Source organism: Pezoporus occidentalis, unplaced genomic scaffold (assembly GCF_034315485.1).
Source record: "Pezoporus occidentalis ecotype Australia unplaced genomic scaffold, CSIRO_AGI_Poc_V1 ctg6, whole genome shotgun sequence".
Lineage (NCBI taxonomy): Eukaryota > Metazoa > Chordata > Aves > Psittaciformes > Psittacidae > Pezoporus > Pezoporus occidentalis.
In genome coordinates, this window is record NW_026915943.1 from 4,776,497 (window position 1) to 4,793,393 (window position 16,897).

General features: G+C 40.8%; 1 protein-coding gene across 9 annotated transcripts in view; it reads left to right on the forward strand.

Moving 5' to 3' along the window:
• Window positions 1-16,897, forward strand: part of PICALM (phosphatidylinositol binding clathrin assembly protein) — a 74,948-nt gene that overhangs the window by 20,911 nt on the left and 37,140 nt on the right. For all 9 annotated transcript variants that reach the window (XM_062639155.1, XM_062639146.1, XM_062639147.1 and 6 more), the window contains exons 2-4: window positions 10,331-10,473; window positions 13,031-13,106; window positions 14,614-14,716. In XM_062639155.1, the coding sequence (XP_062495139.1) occupies window positions 10,331-10,473; window positions 13,031-13,106; window positions 14,614-14,716 (322 nt within the window). The remainder of the gene's footprint in view (window positions 1-10,330; window positions 10,474-13,030; window positions 13,107-14,613; window positions 14,717-16,897) is intronic.

The window sequence follows — 16,897 nt, forward strand, 5'->3', positions numbered from 1 at the left end:
AATGGATTCTGTACAGGTAGCTTAGCCAGACTGTCATTTCAGCAGGATTTCTAACTGTGGAGAGCTTGGAATAATTATTCTGAATATTGGATCAGAGTGGTCATTTGGCACCTACTGCTGTGTGGGAATTAAGATGAAAAATAAAACCAATAATACAAAACATCTTGTTTGTCAGTGTTACCTATCTATTGGCTTGAGTTGTGCTTCCCTTATTTTTAACTTCTCTCGCTGTTTGATTTATTGATGCTTTATTTGCTGATGAGGTTTGGTAGACACTCCTGCTGTTAGTCAGCAAGTCTTCATTGAAGCAGTGGTCCGGCTAAACCCATTTTTACTGTTTTTCACAGAAAGTGTCTGTTAGTTTTTACAGGTCTAGTTCTAACCCCCTGCCATAGGCATTGACGCCTCACACTAGACCGTGTTGGCCAAGGCTCTGTCCAGCCTGGCCTTGAACACTGCCAGGGATGGAGCATTTACCCCTTCTCTGGGCAACCTCTTCCAATGCCACATCACCTTCACTGTAATGAACTCCTTCCTTATATCTAACCTGAACTTCCCCTGATCAAGTTTAACACCATCACCTCTTGTCCTATCACTACAGTTCCTGATGAAGAGTCCCTCTCCATCATCCTTGTAGCCCCCTTCAGACACTGGAAGCTGCTGTGAGGTCTCCACGCAGCTTCCCTTCTCCAGGCTGAACACCCCCAACTTTCTTAGCCTGTCATAAGAAGTATAGGTTAGTCAAGGTGTTGCTGTAGGAGTAAGTCTAGCCAGAGATACCTGAGGCAGGAATGCTGAGTTCACAGGGTTACTGATAGATTTCTTTAAATTCTTAGTTTCGAAGAACTGCCATTACAAGGTGTAGTTTTAAGTAGGAGGAGAGCATGAGTCGTATTTGAATTGGAAGAAAAAGACAAGATGCGACTTGATGAAATGAAAATGTAAAATGTTGGCTGTAGAACAAGTTATTCAACATTATATTAAACCTGCCTCCTGTGTTTTTTATTTCTGCTTATATAATATAAATCACATATCTTTTTAAACATGGAAAGCCCTGAACAGAGTGGGTCTTCTCAGATTTCTTTAACTCTTCCATGAATTGTTTCTTGAGTCAGTGTATGTAGCAACTAAGATGCCATTATATGCACAGGAAGAACTGGCAACTGGAATTTTAATTGCCAGTTATGAGCAGTGCATGGTCCAGATTTCCTCATCCACCCTGTCTCGAAGAGACTTGGGTGAAGCCACCTCTAAGGCTGCTGTAGAAAACTTCTGGTAAAGCAATTTGGTACAAATGGGGTTATTCAGAAGAGAAGCTGCGTGGAGACTTCAGAGCAGCCTGCCACTATCTGAAGGAGGCCTACAAGGATGCTGCAGAGGGACTCTTCATCAGGGACTGTAGGGATAGGACAAGCGGTGATGGGGTTTAACTGAAAGAGTGGGGGAAGTTCAGGTTAGATATAAGGAAGAAGTTCTTTACCGTGAGGGTGGTGAGGCACTGGAACAGATTGCCCAAAGAAGTGGTAAATGCTCCATCACTGGCAGTGTTCAAGGACAGATTGGACAGAGCATTGGGCAACTTGGTCTGGTGTGAGGCTTCCCTGCCCATGGCATGGATGATCTTAAGGTCTTTTCTAACCCTAACTATTCCATCATTCCATGAAATTTAGGACAAATACAATTTTACCTGCACATTCAGGTATTTTCTGATAATTATGACAACATCTAAGTATTCACTGAGTTCTCAAATACATGCTGCTTATAGAATATTCTGCCGGGACATTAAATTTCACTTAGTGGCTCAGACTGAAATGTAGCATCACTCAGTTTCTAGCTCTGTCACTTCAGGATGCCATTTGGGGTTTCTTTGTTTTGGCAGAGGTTTCATTTTCAGTGTACCAAATGTATCTCTTTGAGGGAGAAATCAAACTTAAATTAAATAAAACCTGCCTGTTCAGAGCTACTTTGAGTATTGCTTTTCAACAGATGGTTTGGTTCTCTAATGAAAATTACTTACTTACGTTCAGGACCTTCCTAATCTTATTTCCCACATTTAAATAAGGATGTCACCTATGGAAGAGGGGGGAAAGTTTGAAATTTGCCATATGCTTACTTGAAGCAGTCTGGGTTTAAAATGGCAGTTGGAATGTGGAGAATCAGATTTGAATGTATCAGGGTTCAGAAATGCTAATGTATCAAAGTAGATTTTAATAACACACTTTACAGACAACATCTGTGTTTTGTTCTTATTTCAGTATTCCTGATTTCTTGGGGGTTTTATGTGTCAAAAAGCCTTTTTGTGGCACAGTTAAATCCTGTAGTGTTTAAGTATTGAAGAACAGTGCATGTTAAAGGTTCTATAAATGTTTCCAAGGGGGTTTGCAAGAGTTCATACATCTTTCAAACGAAAGTAGTATATATTTGTGAACGCATTTCAGGTCTGGGGTTGGGTTTTTTGGCATATGTGTGGGTTTTGTTTTTGTTTTTGTAACCGGGTAAAATTAGAATAAACTCCCATAATCAGCTTGTCAAGGTGGATGGAAAAAATAACCTGCATAATCCAAAATACTTGTCAGCAGCAGCCAGTTGAAAAACCTCTTCCCCTTGATGTGTTTCTCTTGGACATTTGGGAACAAGGAGCTATTTTGACTTGCCTTCTGTTCAAGGAAGGCAGATGATCTGGAAATCTGAACAAAAGGATACAACTAGGAAATCATATGTAATATACAGAGGTTGGGTAATTCTGATCCTTTATGTCACATTTCATACAAACCACTTTTTTTAAAGGAACTTTTAGTTCAATAAACGACAGACTGAAAACTGCTCATGGAAGACTTTACTGCTATGTGCCTGAGTTCAGTTTCTACTTCGTTTGAGATTTCCTGACAAATGTTACATGAATATAACTGCAGTGACTGTTTTTCCCTCAATAACACCTTTTTTTCCGTATTGCATAACACTTTCCATGTCCTTCTGGAAAGCAAAGATGTGCCCTGCCACAACCTATCACAGGATTGTTTAATATCAATATGGGCATATAGATCATTAGCTCTTTTAGGGAGGAGGTCGAGGGGAATGTTAATCCTAAACCTGTAGCAACTGTTAGAAATAGTAAAAGTAAATGAAACTTCACCCCACCAATACTTGCTGTAAATGGATTCCTAACAAAATCAAAGGAAGGCATTTTTTAGAATCATAGAATAGTTAGGTTTGGAAAAGACCTTAAGATCATCCAATTCCAACCCCCCTGCCATGCACAGGGACACCTTACAGTAAACCATGTCACCCAAGGCTCTGTCCAACCTGGTCTTGAACACTGCCAGGGATGAAGCATTCACAACCTCCCTGGGCAACCCATTCCAGTGCCTCACCACCCTAACAGGAAAGAATTTCCTCCTTATATCCAATCTAAACTTCCCCTGTTTAAGTTTTAACCCATTACCCCTTGTCCTATCACTACAGTCCCTAATGAAGAGTCCCTCTCCAGCATCCCTATAGGCCCCCTTCAGATACTGGAAGGCTGCTCTGAGGTCTCCACGCAGCCTTCTCTTCTCCAGGCTGAACAGACCCAACTTCCTCAGCCTGTCTTCATACAGGAGGTGCTGATCATCTTCATGGCCCTCCTCTGGACTTGTTCCAACAGTTCCATGTCCTTTTTATGTTGAGGACACCAGAACTGCACACAATACTCCAGGTGAGGTCTCACAAGAGCAGAGTAGAGGGTCAGGATCACCTCCTTCGACCTGCTGGTCATGCTGCTTTTGATGCAGTCCAGGATACGGTTGGCTTTCTGGGCTGCAAGCACACACTGAAGCCGGCTCACGTTCATTTTCTCATCAACAAACACCCCCAAGTCCTTCTCTGCAGGGCTGCTCTGAATCTCTTCTCTGCCCAACCTGTAGCTGTGCCTGGGATTGCTCCCACCCAGGTGTAGGACCTTGCACTTGTCATGGTTAAACCTCATGAGGTTGGCATCAGCCCACCTCACAAGCATGTCAAGGTCCCTCTGGATGGCATTCCTTCCATCCAGGGTATCAACCGAACCACACAGCTTGGTGTCATCGGCAAACTTGCTGAGGGCGCACTCAATCCCACTGTCCATGTCAGCGACAAAGATGTTGAACAAGACCGGTCCCAACACTGATCCCTGAGGGACACCACTCGTTACTGGTCTCCAGCCGGACATTGAGCCATTCACCACAACTCTTTGCGTGCGGCCATCCAGCCAGTTCTTTATCCACCGAGTGGTCCATCCGTCAAATTGATGTCTCTCCAATTTAGAGACAAGGATGTCGTGTGGGACAGTGTCAAGTGCTTTGCACAAGTCCAGGTAGATGACATCAACTGCTCTAGCCCTGTCCATCAGTTCTGTAGCCCCATCATAGGAGGCCACCCAATTGGTCAGGCAGGATTTCCCCTTAGTGAAGCCATGCTGGCTCTCACCAACCTGTGGCAGGTGGTTGGAACTGGATGAGCTTTAAGGTCCCTTCAAACCATTGTATGAGTTGAAATCTAGACAGCTGGAGAAGGGAATTGAACCTGTGTCTTAGCAGAGCAGACACCTGTATCATCTTCTTTCAGCTTCTGGGTTAAGTGGAGGCACTGAAGTTTTCCCCAATGTACGTGGTTTTCAAAAGTGTAATGAAGCAAAAGTGTTTCAGGTTTGAATGCTGCATCTTGTGGAGAAACTGTACCCCTAAGGAAAAAGAAATAAGCTATCAATAGGTTTTTAAATCTTTAGCTTAAGCACTTTGCTACAATCATTTCTTCTGGCCTTAGGTGAAAGGGGAATTGATCATAAGCAAATGCACCCTCTTGAGTATGATTATTTTAAGTGTAGACACTGTCCTATATTCCACCAATAGTCATTAGCCACAAGTGTTCCCTTGTGCAAGTGGAACGTCAGTCACCAGCGTATTACCTCTTTAGCTTGAAAGGCACCACGTGTGCTAAATAGGTGATTGTGTTCTATTGAACTTCTCTATGTGGCCATAATTTCTTAAGTATAATTACCTATTTCAAAAAATGCTTCAGTTTTCCTTTTATATTTAAAAAAAGAAACTGCTTTGCTGTGTGGTTTGGCTTCAGTCATAAATTTACTGGGTAGGTGAACTTGACCTGATGCATGCTTGGCTTGTAGTTTGGATCCACTGATAAGTATTTAAATGCTAATAATGGTTTTTGACGTTCATCCTCTTAAGAAAAAAGGGAAGTATTAAGGCAAGTGAGAGCTTCCTGACAACTTTGTTTGATAACTTCACTTCTCCTGGTAAACTGAACTTCTGACTGTATGTATTTTAGAGTAGATTTATTCTGACTGTATTTATTTTAGAGTAGATTTATTCTGACTGTTCTGGAACAGCAGGATATTAACAATTACTTGTGAGTTTCACGTGTGATTATATATGTATTTCTTTTATCACAATGTTTTCTTTGTCTGGGCATTGAGTTTATCTGAATTAAAGCTTCATGTGCTACCTGAAAAGTGTGTTGTCTGTTCAGAATGACCTTTAGTCTTTGTCAGTACCTTGTGGTAGAGTGGAGATACTTAACAGTGTCCAAAGGTAATGATACAAAGAAGTGAGCCATTTGCCCACTTTAGTAGGGTTGTACTTTCGTAGTGTTCATAATCAAAGAACCATTCCTATATAGGACTTGTTGGGCCTAGCTGTGTACATGTGTGTTTGTGGAAGATCACAGAATGAACTGGAGACTCCTCTTGGACCTGGAGCTAAGCTTGTGTATATTCTGATACATAAACTCAAGCTGTGACTATGTGGTTTGATTAATCATCCATAGTGTCTTTTGTATGTTGATTTTACATTGGCATGGGAGAACAAGCATTTGTTTCATGTGGTGATGGTATACATGCCTGTCTTTAATTGTGCCTTATACTTCTAGCGTGTGTTTGTGAAGTTAAAATACACACTAAGGTGAATTTTGCCCCTTTTGAAGAGTTCAGTTGACCATTTCCATATTGACTCTTGCACTCAGTTGCAATTCTGCATCTGTGACACCAATTTCTGTGGCTGTGGGTGGACTTTCAGCCACAGGCTTGACTCCTGTGAGAAGCTGTGTGGGGAGACACTGAGTTTTTACAACAGTAATATCTCTAGCAAGGATAAGAAGCAAACATGCCATCCACGCAGAGGCTGGCTGCAGCGTGAAAGCTGGCTCCTTTGAATAGGAGCAGTAGTAAAGTGATCTGCTCTTCTTTTTGAGCTCTGTAATACCTTTTAAAAAGGAATTAATTGGGCTAATTCTTACAATGCAAACTGCCCAAGTTTTTGGCAGGACTTGTGACTTAGTTTCTAGTTGTAGTTAGCCTGAATATCACATGTGAGCGGCTGCCCAGGATTGCGGTGCATTTTTCTTAGTCATTTCCCAGTCAACTTCATGAAAACTGCAGCATCCACGTATGAGGGAAGATCAGAGTGCTCTTATTGTGAAGATACTTTGGGTTTGGACCTGTGTTAGACCAAACTTAGCCAGTCTGGAAGACCTATCTATTGCCATGGTTTACCTTAACATTTTCCATCAGCACTGGGGTAATAAGCTCCTTCATTGCAGCTTCTACTTGGAGATGATTTTCCATAGATCCCTCCTTCTACTGTAGCTTCCCAATTTAGGAAGGCATTGTGTAGTCTAGAATAACTTCTATTCCCAAGTGATTTCCACCTAAGTATTTTAAACACCTTTATTTTGCAGCAGTTGATCCTGGACAAGCTCAACTGCTGAGTCTTGCAGCAGAACAGTCTTATGGTTTTAGCTGTTTTAGCAAACATGAATATGGATTCAGTGAGTAAGCAAGTGCTCGTTTTAAAATAGCTGCAGTAAAAGGGTGGTAGAAAATTGAAGTGGTCAGTTTGGGGTGTCTGTACTGCTTGTATTTGTTTTTCTTAGCTGTGCTGTTCTAGTAAGTAACTTGTGATGTGACATACGCAAGTTCAGCATAAACTTAAGTAGTGCTTGACCAGCCACTGTCACAGCAAGATGGCAATCTTCATGTTCCACTGAACTGACTTTTGACAAAGGCACACAGGGACAAGACAAGGGGGAATGGATTTGAACTGACAGAGGGAGGATTGAGATGAGCTCTTAGGCAGAAGCTCTTCCCTGTGAGGGTGCTGAGGTGCTGGCACAGGGTGCCCAGAGAAGTTGTGGCTGCCCCATCCCTGGCAGAGTCTGCCCTCTCTCTGCCTTTAGTCTTATGCTCTGCCAATGGAATAAACCCACCTCTTTCAGCCACTTGTGCCTCATCTGTTCTGTGCTTATGGCCGTTCTCTGATCTGTCTCTGCCTCCATGGGTATGACTCTGCATTCCTGGCTGTCTGAGCTTCCCTTATACAACCTTCCCAGACAGCTGCAAGCTTAACTTACAGTTCTCAGCAGTGAACTGCTGCCTTTGAAACAAAGATCAATGTTTATTATTTAATATCTGTATGCACTGTATCTTATGCTGTGGAAGCTTTAGCAGCTTTGGGATAGTTTCTGCTTCCCAGGAGAGTGACCTTCCTTTCTGTAGTATTGATGGGGGTTAGTGTTCAATCCTAATTCAATTGCTCCTTCTCTCCTATGAAAAGAAGATCAAAGATGAAACAGTCATCACACTTAATTCACCAAAGGTTCTGCTTTGTTGTTTGCTTGCTTTTTCTTTGCTTCTTTTCTGTTCTTTTCTAAGGTTAAAGCTGTTCCCTTCAGTGCTGTGCCCTTTGGTTATATACCTGCCTGTGGTATATATAGCTGACACCATAGCCGGTAACTAGCAGTCTTGAGATTTGTTGCTTTGGGCACTTGGGTTTCAAAACACATAGCTACTATTTTCATAGGTGGGTGTGAGACGAGTTGTGTAAAGTGTAGGATGTGAAAATAATGATATATTCATTCCTTTCCCTTAATGAAGGGTGTCTGTGGGAATAGGATAAATAAGCAGGAACGCTGAATATGACAGTATTCCCGAACAGGCAGTGTGGGCTGCAGGGTGCTGTCTGCTGGGTTTGTGCTATGGTTAGCACAAAAATTGCTGATGTAATTTGGGTTTAACTGTGCAAATATTTCTTTACCTAATTAACATCACTCATGCAAATACACCCAAAGAACCTTTAGGTAGATGTAACACTTCTGAAATGTGTATGATGTAGGCATTTTGGGCTGTTGAGATATAGCAGGTTATTAAGTATCTGTGATACTCAACCTGTGTTTTTGCAGGGAAAGAAACTTCATGTTTTTGCTAAACTTAGTTTGTAGTAACTGTGGCATCACTCCCTTCCAGTCAGGGCCATGCTTGCCTGTGTACTTCAGTTCTTGCCTATGTTCTCTCCCAGCTGGCTATTAGTTCTCCTTCCTAGCATGCCTGCCCTCTCTCCCCCTGCCCCCCAAGGTCATTCATATGCTTTTCACATAAGCACTCATCACTCCTGTGAGGGATGATTTTCTGCTGGGTTACAGAGCCTGTTTTCTTTTACGCACTGCAACACATACCAAAACATCATTTGCAAGTCCAGTGGTGTTTCAGAAGACATTTATTCCAGCACCAAATATCATCCAGAATGGAGATTTTTAACTGATTTTAGATAGTGGATTTTTAAAGGGCACCTCTGTCACTGTTGACTTGTTGGCAAATGTTGCATTTAATAGAAGTTCTCACTTTCTAATATGCTCTTGCACCTCTTATGCCCACATGTATGACTTGCCATCCCATGATGCATATACCTTTGTACTGAATGTGTGTTCCTGCTGGATAGCCTTGCACAAAACTGCTTGTGTTGTTACTTAGGTGGGAGGACCTGAAGATCAGGATGCTGCAGGGCTTGGTTTTAATGATCCAGTTCAGAGCAGATCTCTTGCTGAGTAATATCCTTGCATTGTCTTAACAGCCCCAAATCATCATCCAATAATAGATAACCCTGACTTAAAAATGAGGTCATGAATGCCTGTAGTCATCACAGTTTTACTTGTAGATAAAGGAACATCTAATCTCGCCATCTCATTGCATTTTGAATGTAGAGATCATTTCCTGCTTTGCTTCCTTTAATACTGTAACTTGTAAGCAGCAGCCCTTTCAGTCCTGACCATGGTAGTTCTGAGTTTGTGGTAGCCACACTTCCCTGCTTCTCAGGCTGAAGGAGGATCCCGTCTTTCACAAGTCCTCTGTGATGAGTGGTTGTTCGTTCAGATATAAAACTGTCTTCAAAGGTTAAAGATTAAATGGATGTTTTTACTTAGTCTTAGTAACTTGAATAAGCCCTGTGCCATAGACAGGCACAGAGATTAGTCATGTCTTGATCTTTACTGAGCTGTGACCTTTGGCAGTTTGAGTGAAAATTACTGTTTTATTTTTGGGGTGGTAACAGTAGTAAAATGTCATCAGTGCTGTGTTGCTTTAAGTTAAGCTTTGTATTAAATGCTGGCAAGCTGTGTTACATCACATCCAGATGTTAATGTAGTTGTTTGTGTTGTATTTGTCACTGCAGCATCGTGATCCTAAGTCATAGCTTCCTTCATTAGCATTTGGCAATTAGTTACTGCATTATTATATATTATTACATTAGTTGTATTGTAAGTTTGGCTAACTGTGATTATACAGTTGTGACAGTAGTAAAGCTAGAATAAAGGCGGGCACGGTAACTTTTTAACAGCTGTTAGAAGAGTCACTGGATCTTGTCTACTGGAATTCCAGGTTGGACAGGAATTGGCTAGCTTTGTTTTAGCTAATCTTTTCAGTTAATACCCCACTTTATAACTAAATTCATCTGCCAAGCTTCTGGCGTTGTAGCTAGAGGCTTCTTTTTTCACTTAACATTTCCTCTGCCCTTTTAAAGGTGTTGATAGCATTGTATCAAGACTAAGCAATATTTGAATCTTCTATTACTCACATTGAACCAATGGCTAGCAGAGTTTACAGGTCCATTAAAAGGCCAGAAATCAGAGGTTACAGTTAATTCTAGTCCTAATCTTCTAGTAAAACTTAATGAAATGACAGCGTGTAGGAATGACTTTGTTATTTAATGCTTTAGATGTTTGAAAGCTGGGAGTTGTTAGTCAGAGATAGTGTAAGTCACTATGGTACTTCTCTTCCAGCACCTTCTAAGGCAACTGCTAAAGCAATTCAATACCTGGAATCTTGGCACTGAGCAGACCTGAGTTTGTGTTACAAGCTTCTGGTAGCCCAGTACCATGGTGATTTTCAAGTAATTATTTATCTTGCTAGAAAGCCCCTCAGCTTTCATAGGAAATATCACTATATAAAATGAATGTACTGGTATTTTTGTATGTTACTGATGTTCCTTCACAGAACTCAATAATAATAACGAAAATTCCTGTATTGCAGATTTAATCCAGTGCACAAATGAGATGAATGTGAACATCCCCCAGTTGGCAGACAGTTTGTTTGAAAGAACTACCAACAGTAGCTGGGTAGTGGTCTTCAAATCTCTCATCACAACCCATCATCTAATGGTGTATGGAAATGAGGTAAGACCAAAAATGATATGTCTGGGAACAGTTATAGCACTTCATTTCTATAAATGTCAGCTAAATGCTTCCCACTAATGGTCTTTGTAAGAAAAGCTTTAGTTTTGCTTCTTTGTGTCTTAACCCTGCATGAACACAGGTCTCATTATATGTTAGCTATTTAGTTTGTTTCTACTTTAAATATAGTTTATAAGTTTAGAATCAGTGTCCTGAATGCTGGAGGTACCTTTTTTTTTTCCTGTGGTGTTATTGTAATAATAAAAGAACCCCCAAACCCAACAGCAATTAGCTTGGAATGGGATTCTGGAAGCTGAAGATGTGGAAGCTTTTTCAGGTTCATGCTCCAGCTAATCCAGATGGTATTTTTTCCCTGATAACTTGATTCGGAACTGATTTCCATTATCACCCCTTAGCCCTTTGCAGTGAAGATGAATGTGTGCCTCTGAGCTGGCTTTGACTTTGAACACCAAAATAGCATAAAATACTGTAGAACAATTAAACAGAACCCGAGTTTACACAAAAAGGAATGAGCTTGGTTTGTTTCACAACTGGAATTCCTCTGGGGCCTTATTTTTTCAAATGGAAAATGCAGCATCTTGGAAGTTTCTGCATTTAAAAAAAACAAACTAAAATTTTATTTTTTAAGGCTTCCTTAGGAAGTGTTTCTAAACCTTCCTTTTTACTGCAAGCAGTCAGTATAAGGCAAAAATCATAGAATCATAGAATAGTTAGGGTTGGAAAGGACCTTAAGATCATCCAGTTCCACCCCCCCTGCCATGGGCAGGGACACCTCACACTAAACCATGTTACCCAAGGCTCTGTCCAGCCTGGCCTTGAACACCGCCAGGGATGGAGCATTCACAGCTTCCCTGGCCACCCATTCCAGTGCCTCACCACCCTAACAGTAAAGATATGAATACTGGAATTAAGAGGGATAGCTTTACGTAATTACAAGTAGGAGTTTGTAGAAAGAACCCAAACTTCATTTCAGGCTGCAGTGTTCTTATAGGTTGTTTACTTGCTTCCTCTGGCTGGCTGACTGGCTGGCTCCGGGTGGGGTTATATATAATGGTTTCTCTTGCACCTTAGCTGCAGAGTATGCCTTGGTGAAAATCTGTTCTTTGAAGCTAAGTAAGCCACAAGAGGGCAGACTTCTCATGTTGACTTTAAGCATTGTCGCTGGGATAATTGACACTTCCCAAAATAGTCTATATGCTTTTGGTGTATTTGCATTGTGGGTCATATACATTTTTGAACTGATGCCAATATACTTCATAGTAATTAAAAGGTATTTCATGAGTTCACTGTCTGAAATACTTTGTATTTTAAGAATAAAACTGCCAAATTTTGCTTCCTAAATGTGTTATAGAAGTAGTGAGGGTTAGATTGGCGCTCAAGATGAAACTTTTCACACACAGAAATAGTTCTTGATCAGTGAACATGGAAACTGAGTGCTTAGAGCATTGTTTAGATTGGAAAAGATTTAAGATTGAGTCTAGCTTTTAACCCAGCACTGCCAAGTCTACCCCTAAACCATGTTCCCAAACCTAGACGACTTTTCAGTACCTCCAGGGATGGTGACTCAACCCTTTCCCTGGGCAGCCTGTTCCAATGCTTGAAATGATGAAAATGTCTACAAGTTCTTAGAGAATCTGTAAATCCCTTTGCAAAAAACCTGAAAAGCATTTGGTTCTGCAGCTTTTGCTGAATTCTGCTACAGCAGAGCACTGAAGTGCCTTTACATTTCTCCAGTCTTTTTCCAACATAACCTATTTATGCCAACAAAAATAATTCAGTGGTATATGTTACACTAATCAGAACTATTTTTTTCCTCTGTCAAAATGTTATTGCAAGTGAATGTTTGGTTTGTTTTTATAACAGCTCTCTATACAATGGTTCATATGACAGAGCTATTTTTCCTGCTAAATTAAGATGTGGTGCCAGTGGTCTGGAATGTCTTTACAAGATGAAAATCACGTTGTGAAACCTAATTCAGAATTAGGTGTAACTAATAAGATGTACTAACTGTGATACTGTGTTAATGCTTTGTATGGATTCTTATGTTTATTTAGCATTTGATTTATAAGCAAACTAACATTTATATCACCTTTTTTCATATTTAAGCTAAGTACCATTACACATGCATGCTGAGCATTATCAACTAGCTTTGGCTGATGGGTAAAATGAAATCAACTGTTACAGACTTGAAGTCAGTGAAACAACTGTGAGCATGTAAAATGAGAATGTATTTGGAGGGATTTGGTCAGAAGTTTCCAGTTCTGTATTCTGGCTTCAAATAAACAAAGTCTCTGAGTCAGAGGCCTTTGTGCAATATCTCCTTCACTTTGATTTATCATAGGTTTTTACATAGAAAATTATAAGTAGCTTCTTTTGAAAGTTCACCTGAGTTTTTGTCATAGCTTCCAGATTTCACATCAGTCTCACAGTATAAAAGCTGAATTTTGTAAGCTGGCTAAGAAGAGTTCCTAATACTGTTAGCTCAGTTGCAGCTCACGGGTAACGTAGTAAAAGCATTCCAATATTTCCTTTCATCCAGCGTTTTATCCAGTATCTGGCGTCCAGAAACACGTTGTTTAATCTGAGCAATTTCCTAGACAAGAGTGGATTGCAAGGTAAGGTGACTTTTTCATTACAAGTGGGTAGAGTGCTGGGGGACAGTCAGTGCAACTTGGTGACTCTAATGGGTCCTGTCATTTCAGAAGTAATTTCTCTGTCTGTTTTACCCCAAACAGCATTTCTTAATTTCAGTGCTGTTGTGGCATGACAGAAGCTGTCTGCTGGAGGAATTGGCTGTATCTTTCAGGGAAGGCTTTACCTATAACTGTTTCTAACTTGTTTAGCTAAACAGATCTGACTGTTCCTCTTATTTCTGAAGAGATTTCTCCATTTAAAGAGGTATATTTTGACTGGCAGCTTCCATTTCAACAAATGCATCATATGTACATTGGATACAGTGTCAGTGAGACAAAGAACTGTGTCTAAATGAAAAAATTAACTTTTTGTTCACAGGCCATTCCGTCCATCTTTGAGGCTAATTCTGTGGGCAAATAAGTGTTTTTCTGGTTCAGATTTTCCAGGTGAAATACCGTTCCAAACTCTTAGCTGCATTTCAGTGCAGTTCTGGTCATATGTAGAATCACAGAATGGTTTGGACTGGAAGGGACCTTAAAGCTCATCCAGTTCCAACCCACTGTGATGAGCGGGGGCCCCGTCCAACCTGGCCTTAAACACTGCCAGGGATGGGGCAGCCGCAGCTTCTCTGGGCACCCTGTGCCAGTGCCTCAGCACCCTCACAGGGAAGAATGTTGCTTTTGTCTTTGTCTGCTGAGGTGGTTTCTTACCTTCTGCATTACTTTTCCTATAGCTACTTCTCATTTTTGCCACAAAACAGGCACACAGGGTGGTGGCCTGGGGACAAATCTTTCTCAGTAATAACAAGGGTCTACAAATGGCTTCATTTTAGTGAGTCTTAGCTTCCAAGGTCTCAGTATAATTTACAAACAGATTTCATATCTTGGTCTTTATCCTTAGACTGACAGTTATCAAACCATTTCCTATTGCCACTGTCTTAACATTGAAGAATTTTTTGTCATGTCTTAATATTTCCTTCAATGTCTTTTCTTTATTTCTATTCAGTTCCAAACGAGAGAATGTTGTGCAGCCGATGTGAACATTTTCATGAATGCATGTAGAAACATAGAATCATACAATAGTTTGGGTTGGAAAGGACCTTAAGATCATCCAGTTCCAACCCCCCTGCCATGGGCAGGGACACCTCACACTAAACCATGCCACCCAAGGCTCTGTCCAATTTATTTGATAGCAATTTCTATCATACTATGAGAGAACTTGCATAAACATACTTTGTTTTGCTTTTGGAAGTAATTTCTTTGGAAGTAAAGTGTAAACTTACACGTTTGTCAGGTCTTCTAGATACTTTCGTGTTGTCTGACATGGTAGATACGATGATGTACACTGTTTTTCATAACAGACTATATTACTGCCTGCTTTTGTATAGCTAATGAAGCTGTTTTGAGTTAATGTCTTGCACTTTTAGACTGAAGTTCTTGTTCTTTAATTGACAGGATAAGTAATAAGCTTCTGGAACTTGTTTTTTAGGTTATAACATGTCAACGTTTATCAGACGGTATAGCAGGTATCTGAATGAAAAGGCAGTTTCCTATAGACAAGTGGCTTTTGACTTCACAAAAGTAAAAAGAGGGTAAGAGCTGTGTTTTGTTTTACTTATTTTGAATTACAGGGCATAAGGCAAAACCTCAGAGTGGAAAATACCGCAGTTGGCTCCAGCTTAGTAGAGCAGTAAGGTCTGCTTTTCGCAGTTGAACGTCTCCCATGACACAGAAAGGCTCCATTGCTCAGTTATGTATATTGCAAAAATATCTTACTTCAGTTGTTGTGATTTGGCTTCTTTAGACATTAACAGTTTAATATGAAGAAATGAAAAATGGTATGCATCAAACCAAGTAGAAGTTTAGATAAATCTTTCACAATGCATCACAAAGTTACTTTGTCTTGCATGCAGTATAGGGAACTATGCAATTTACTTGTGTTTCTAGCTCTGGGATGTTTAAAAGTTGTGGTTTAACCCCAGCCTGCAGCTAAGTGCCACGCAGCAGCTCACTCGCTCTCCCTCCAGACCCTTAATGGGATGGGGAATAGAATCAGGAAAAAGTCAAACCTGCAGGTTGAGATAAGAACAGTTTAATAATTGAAATAAAGTAAAATACAATTTTTAAAAGGAAAAAGAGGAATTAAATGCATGAAACACAAGTGATGCACAATACAATTGCTCACCACCCGCTGACCAATATGAAGCCCGACCTGAGCAGTGATCTAGCCCTTCCAGGTGACTCCCCCCAATTTCTGTACTGGGTATGACATGCTGTGGTATGGAATACTCCTTTGGCTAGTTTGGGTCATGTGTCCTGTCTCTGTTCCCTCCCGGCTTCTTGTGCCCCTCCTCAATGGCATGAGACTGAAAAGTCCTTCATCAGGGTAAGTGCTGCTGAGCAACAACTAAACCACTGGTGTGTTATCAGCATTATTCCTAGACTAAATCCAAAACCCGGCACTGCACCAGCTACTGGGAAGAAAATTAAGTCTGTATATCCCAGCTGAAACTGTGACATGAGTGTTCTGTGAAACACCTTGAGTCCTTCCTTGTGTTTCTCTGTTCGTGTCCCAAAACCTCCATATAAAGTCCACAACCTTGGTAATGTAGTGCAATTCATACTTGGTGTATAGGAATTAAAATTTTCCCTGGAAAGTGAGCTTCTTGAAGAGGAATTAGTTGTTTGAGACTAGGTACTTCTTTACATATAATACAGTGCAGAGCACCAGTAGTTGAGGTAATTGCATGTTACAGTGAATGATAGAACTAACCTGGAGATCTCGTTCATCAGAAGGCTGGAGAGCTTGTGATGGTTACAAGTCTCTCCATCTTTTTCCATTATCTCTGCATACAGTGCTTTTTAAAGTTTAAAACTCTAACTTATTTTTACATTTGGGCATTCTTTATCATCTTTACACAGGTTAATTTATATGGAAGCTAAAAGCTTAATTCTTAACCCACAAAAATCTTAACTTTAAACTGTTAAATTATCCAAGTGCATTAGTTGGCTGTCCAATGATACCTTGCATTAGTGTCACAAAGGCATTTGGGACTGGCTGCAGAACAGTGTCCAAATCCCTTATGCCTCCTTGCTAATAGCATAGAGTCCCTTTAGTTTTGAAGTATGATGGTAAAATAAAAGAGGAATGCTTGCGCTCCTTCTGCCTTTAGAGATGGTTGGAATCCCAGCCACGCAAACCACTCAGCATGTTCCACATATGTGATGTGTGTGTGGTCAGGTGGCTGCAGATACACTATTGATTGTTACACAGTTGGTTTACAATCAGGTGTTTCAGGCCTTATGAGGTGAATTATTTAGCCCACAGCATGTGCCTGGAGGTCCTTCTGCAGGCCAGCAAGAATCACTTGTGGTGGCAACAGTCTGCCTTTTCCACACCTCAGTTTCCTCAAGGGTTCTGCACCCTTGCCCTGCCACATTAACTGCAATTGCTGTTTGCTGTTAGGATGGAGTATACAGAACGAGTAGAAGGTTTGAAGCAGCGTGCTCCTCACTGCTTTCCAGCCTGGAGAGCAGCCACAGCCTTTCTGTGCAGATGCACCGCAAGACATGCGCTTGCTGGAAACATTTGGTTTGCTGTGTGCATGCTGATGAACTAACTGCAAGGCAGGCTGATTTGCCTTACAGAAAACAGTTGTTTCTTGTCACTGAGGTGATTTAATCTCTTCCTCAGTTGTGGCTTTCCTTGGGGTATTTTTGGTATTCATTTGATGAGTTGTTTCAAATACGCAGCCAATCTTAGTCTATTAAAT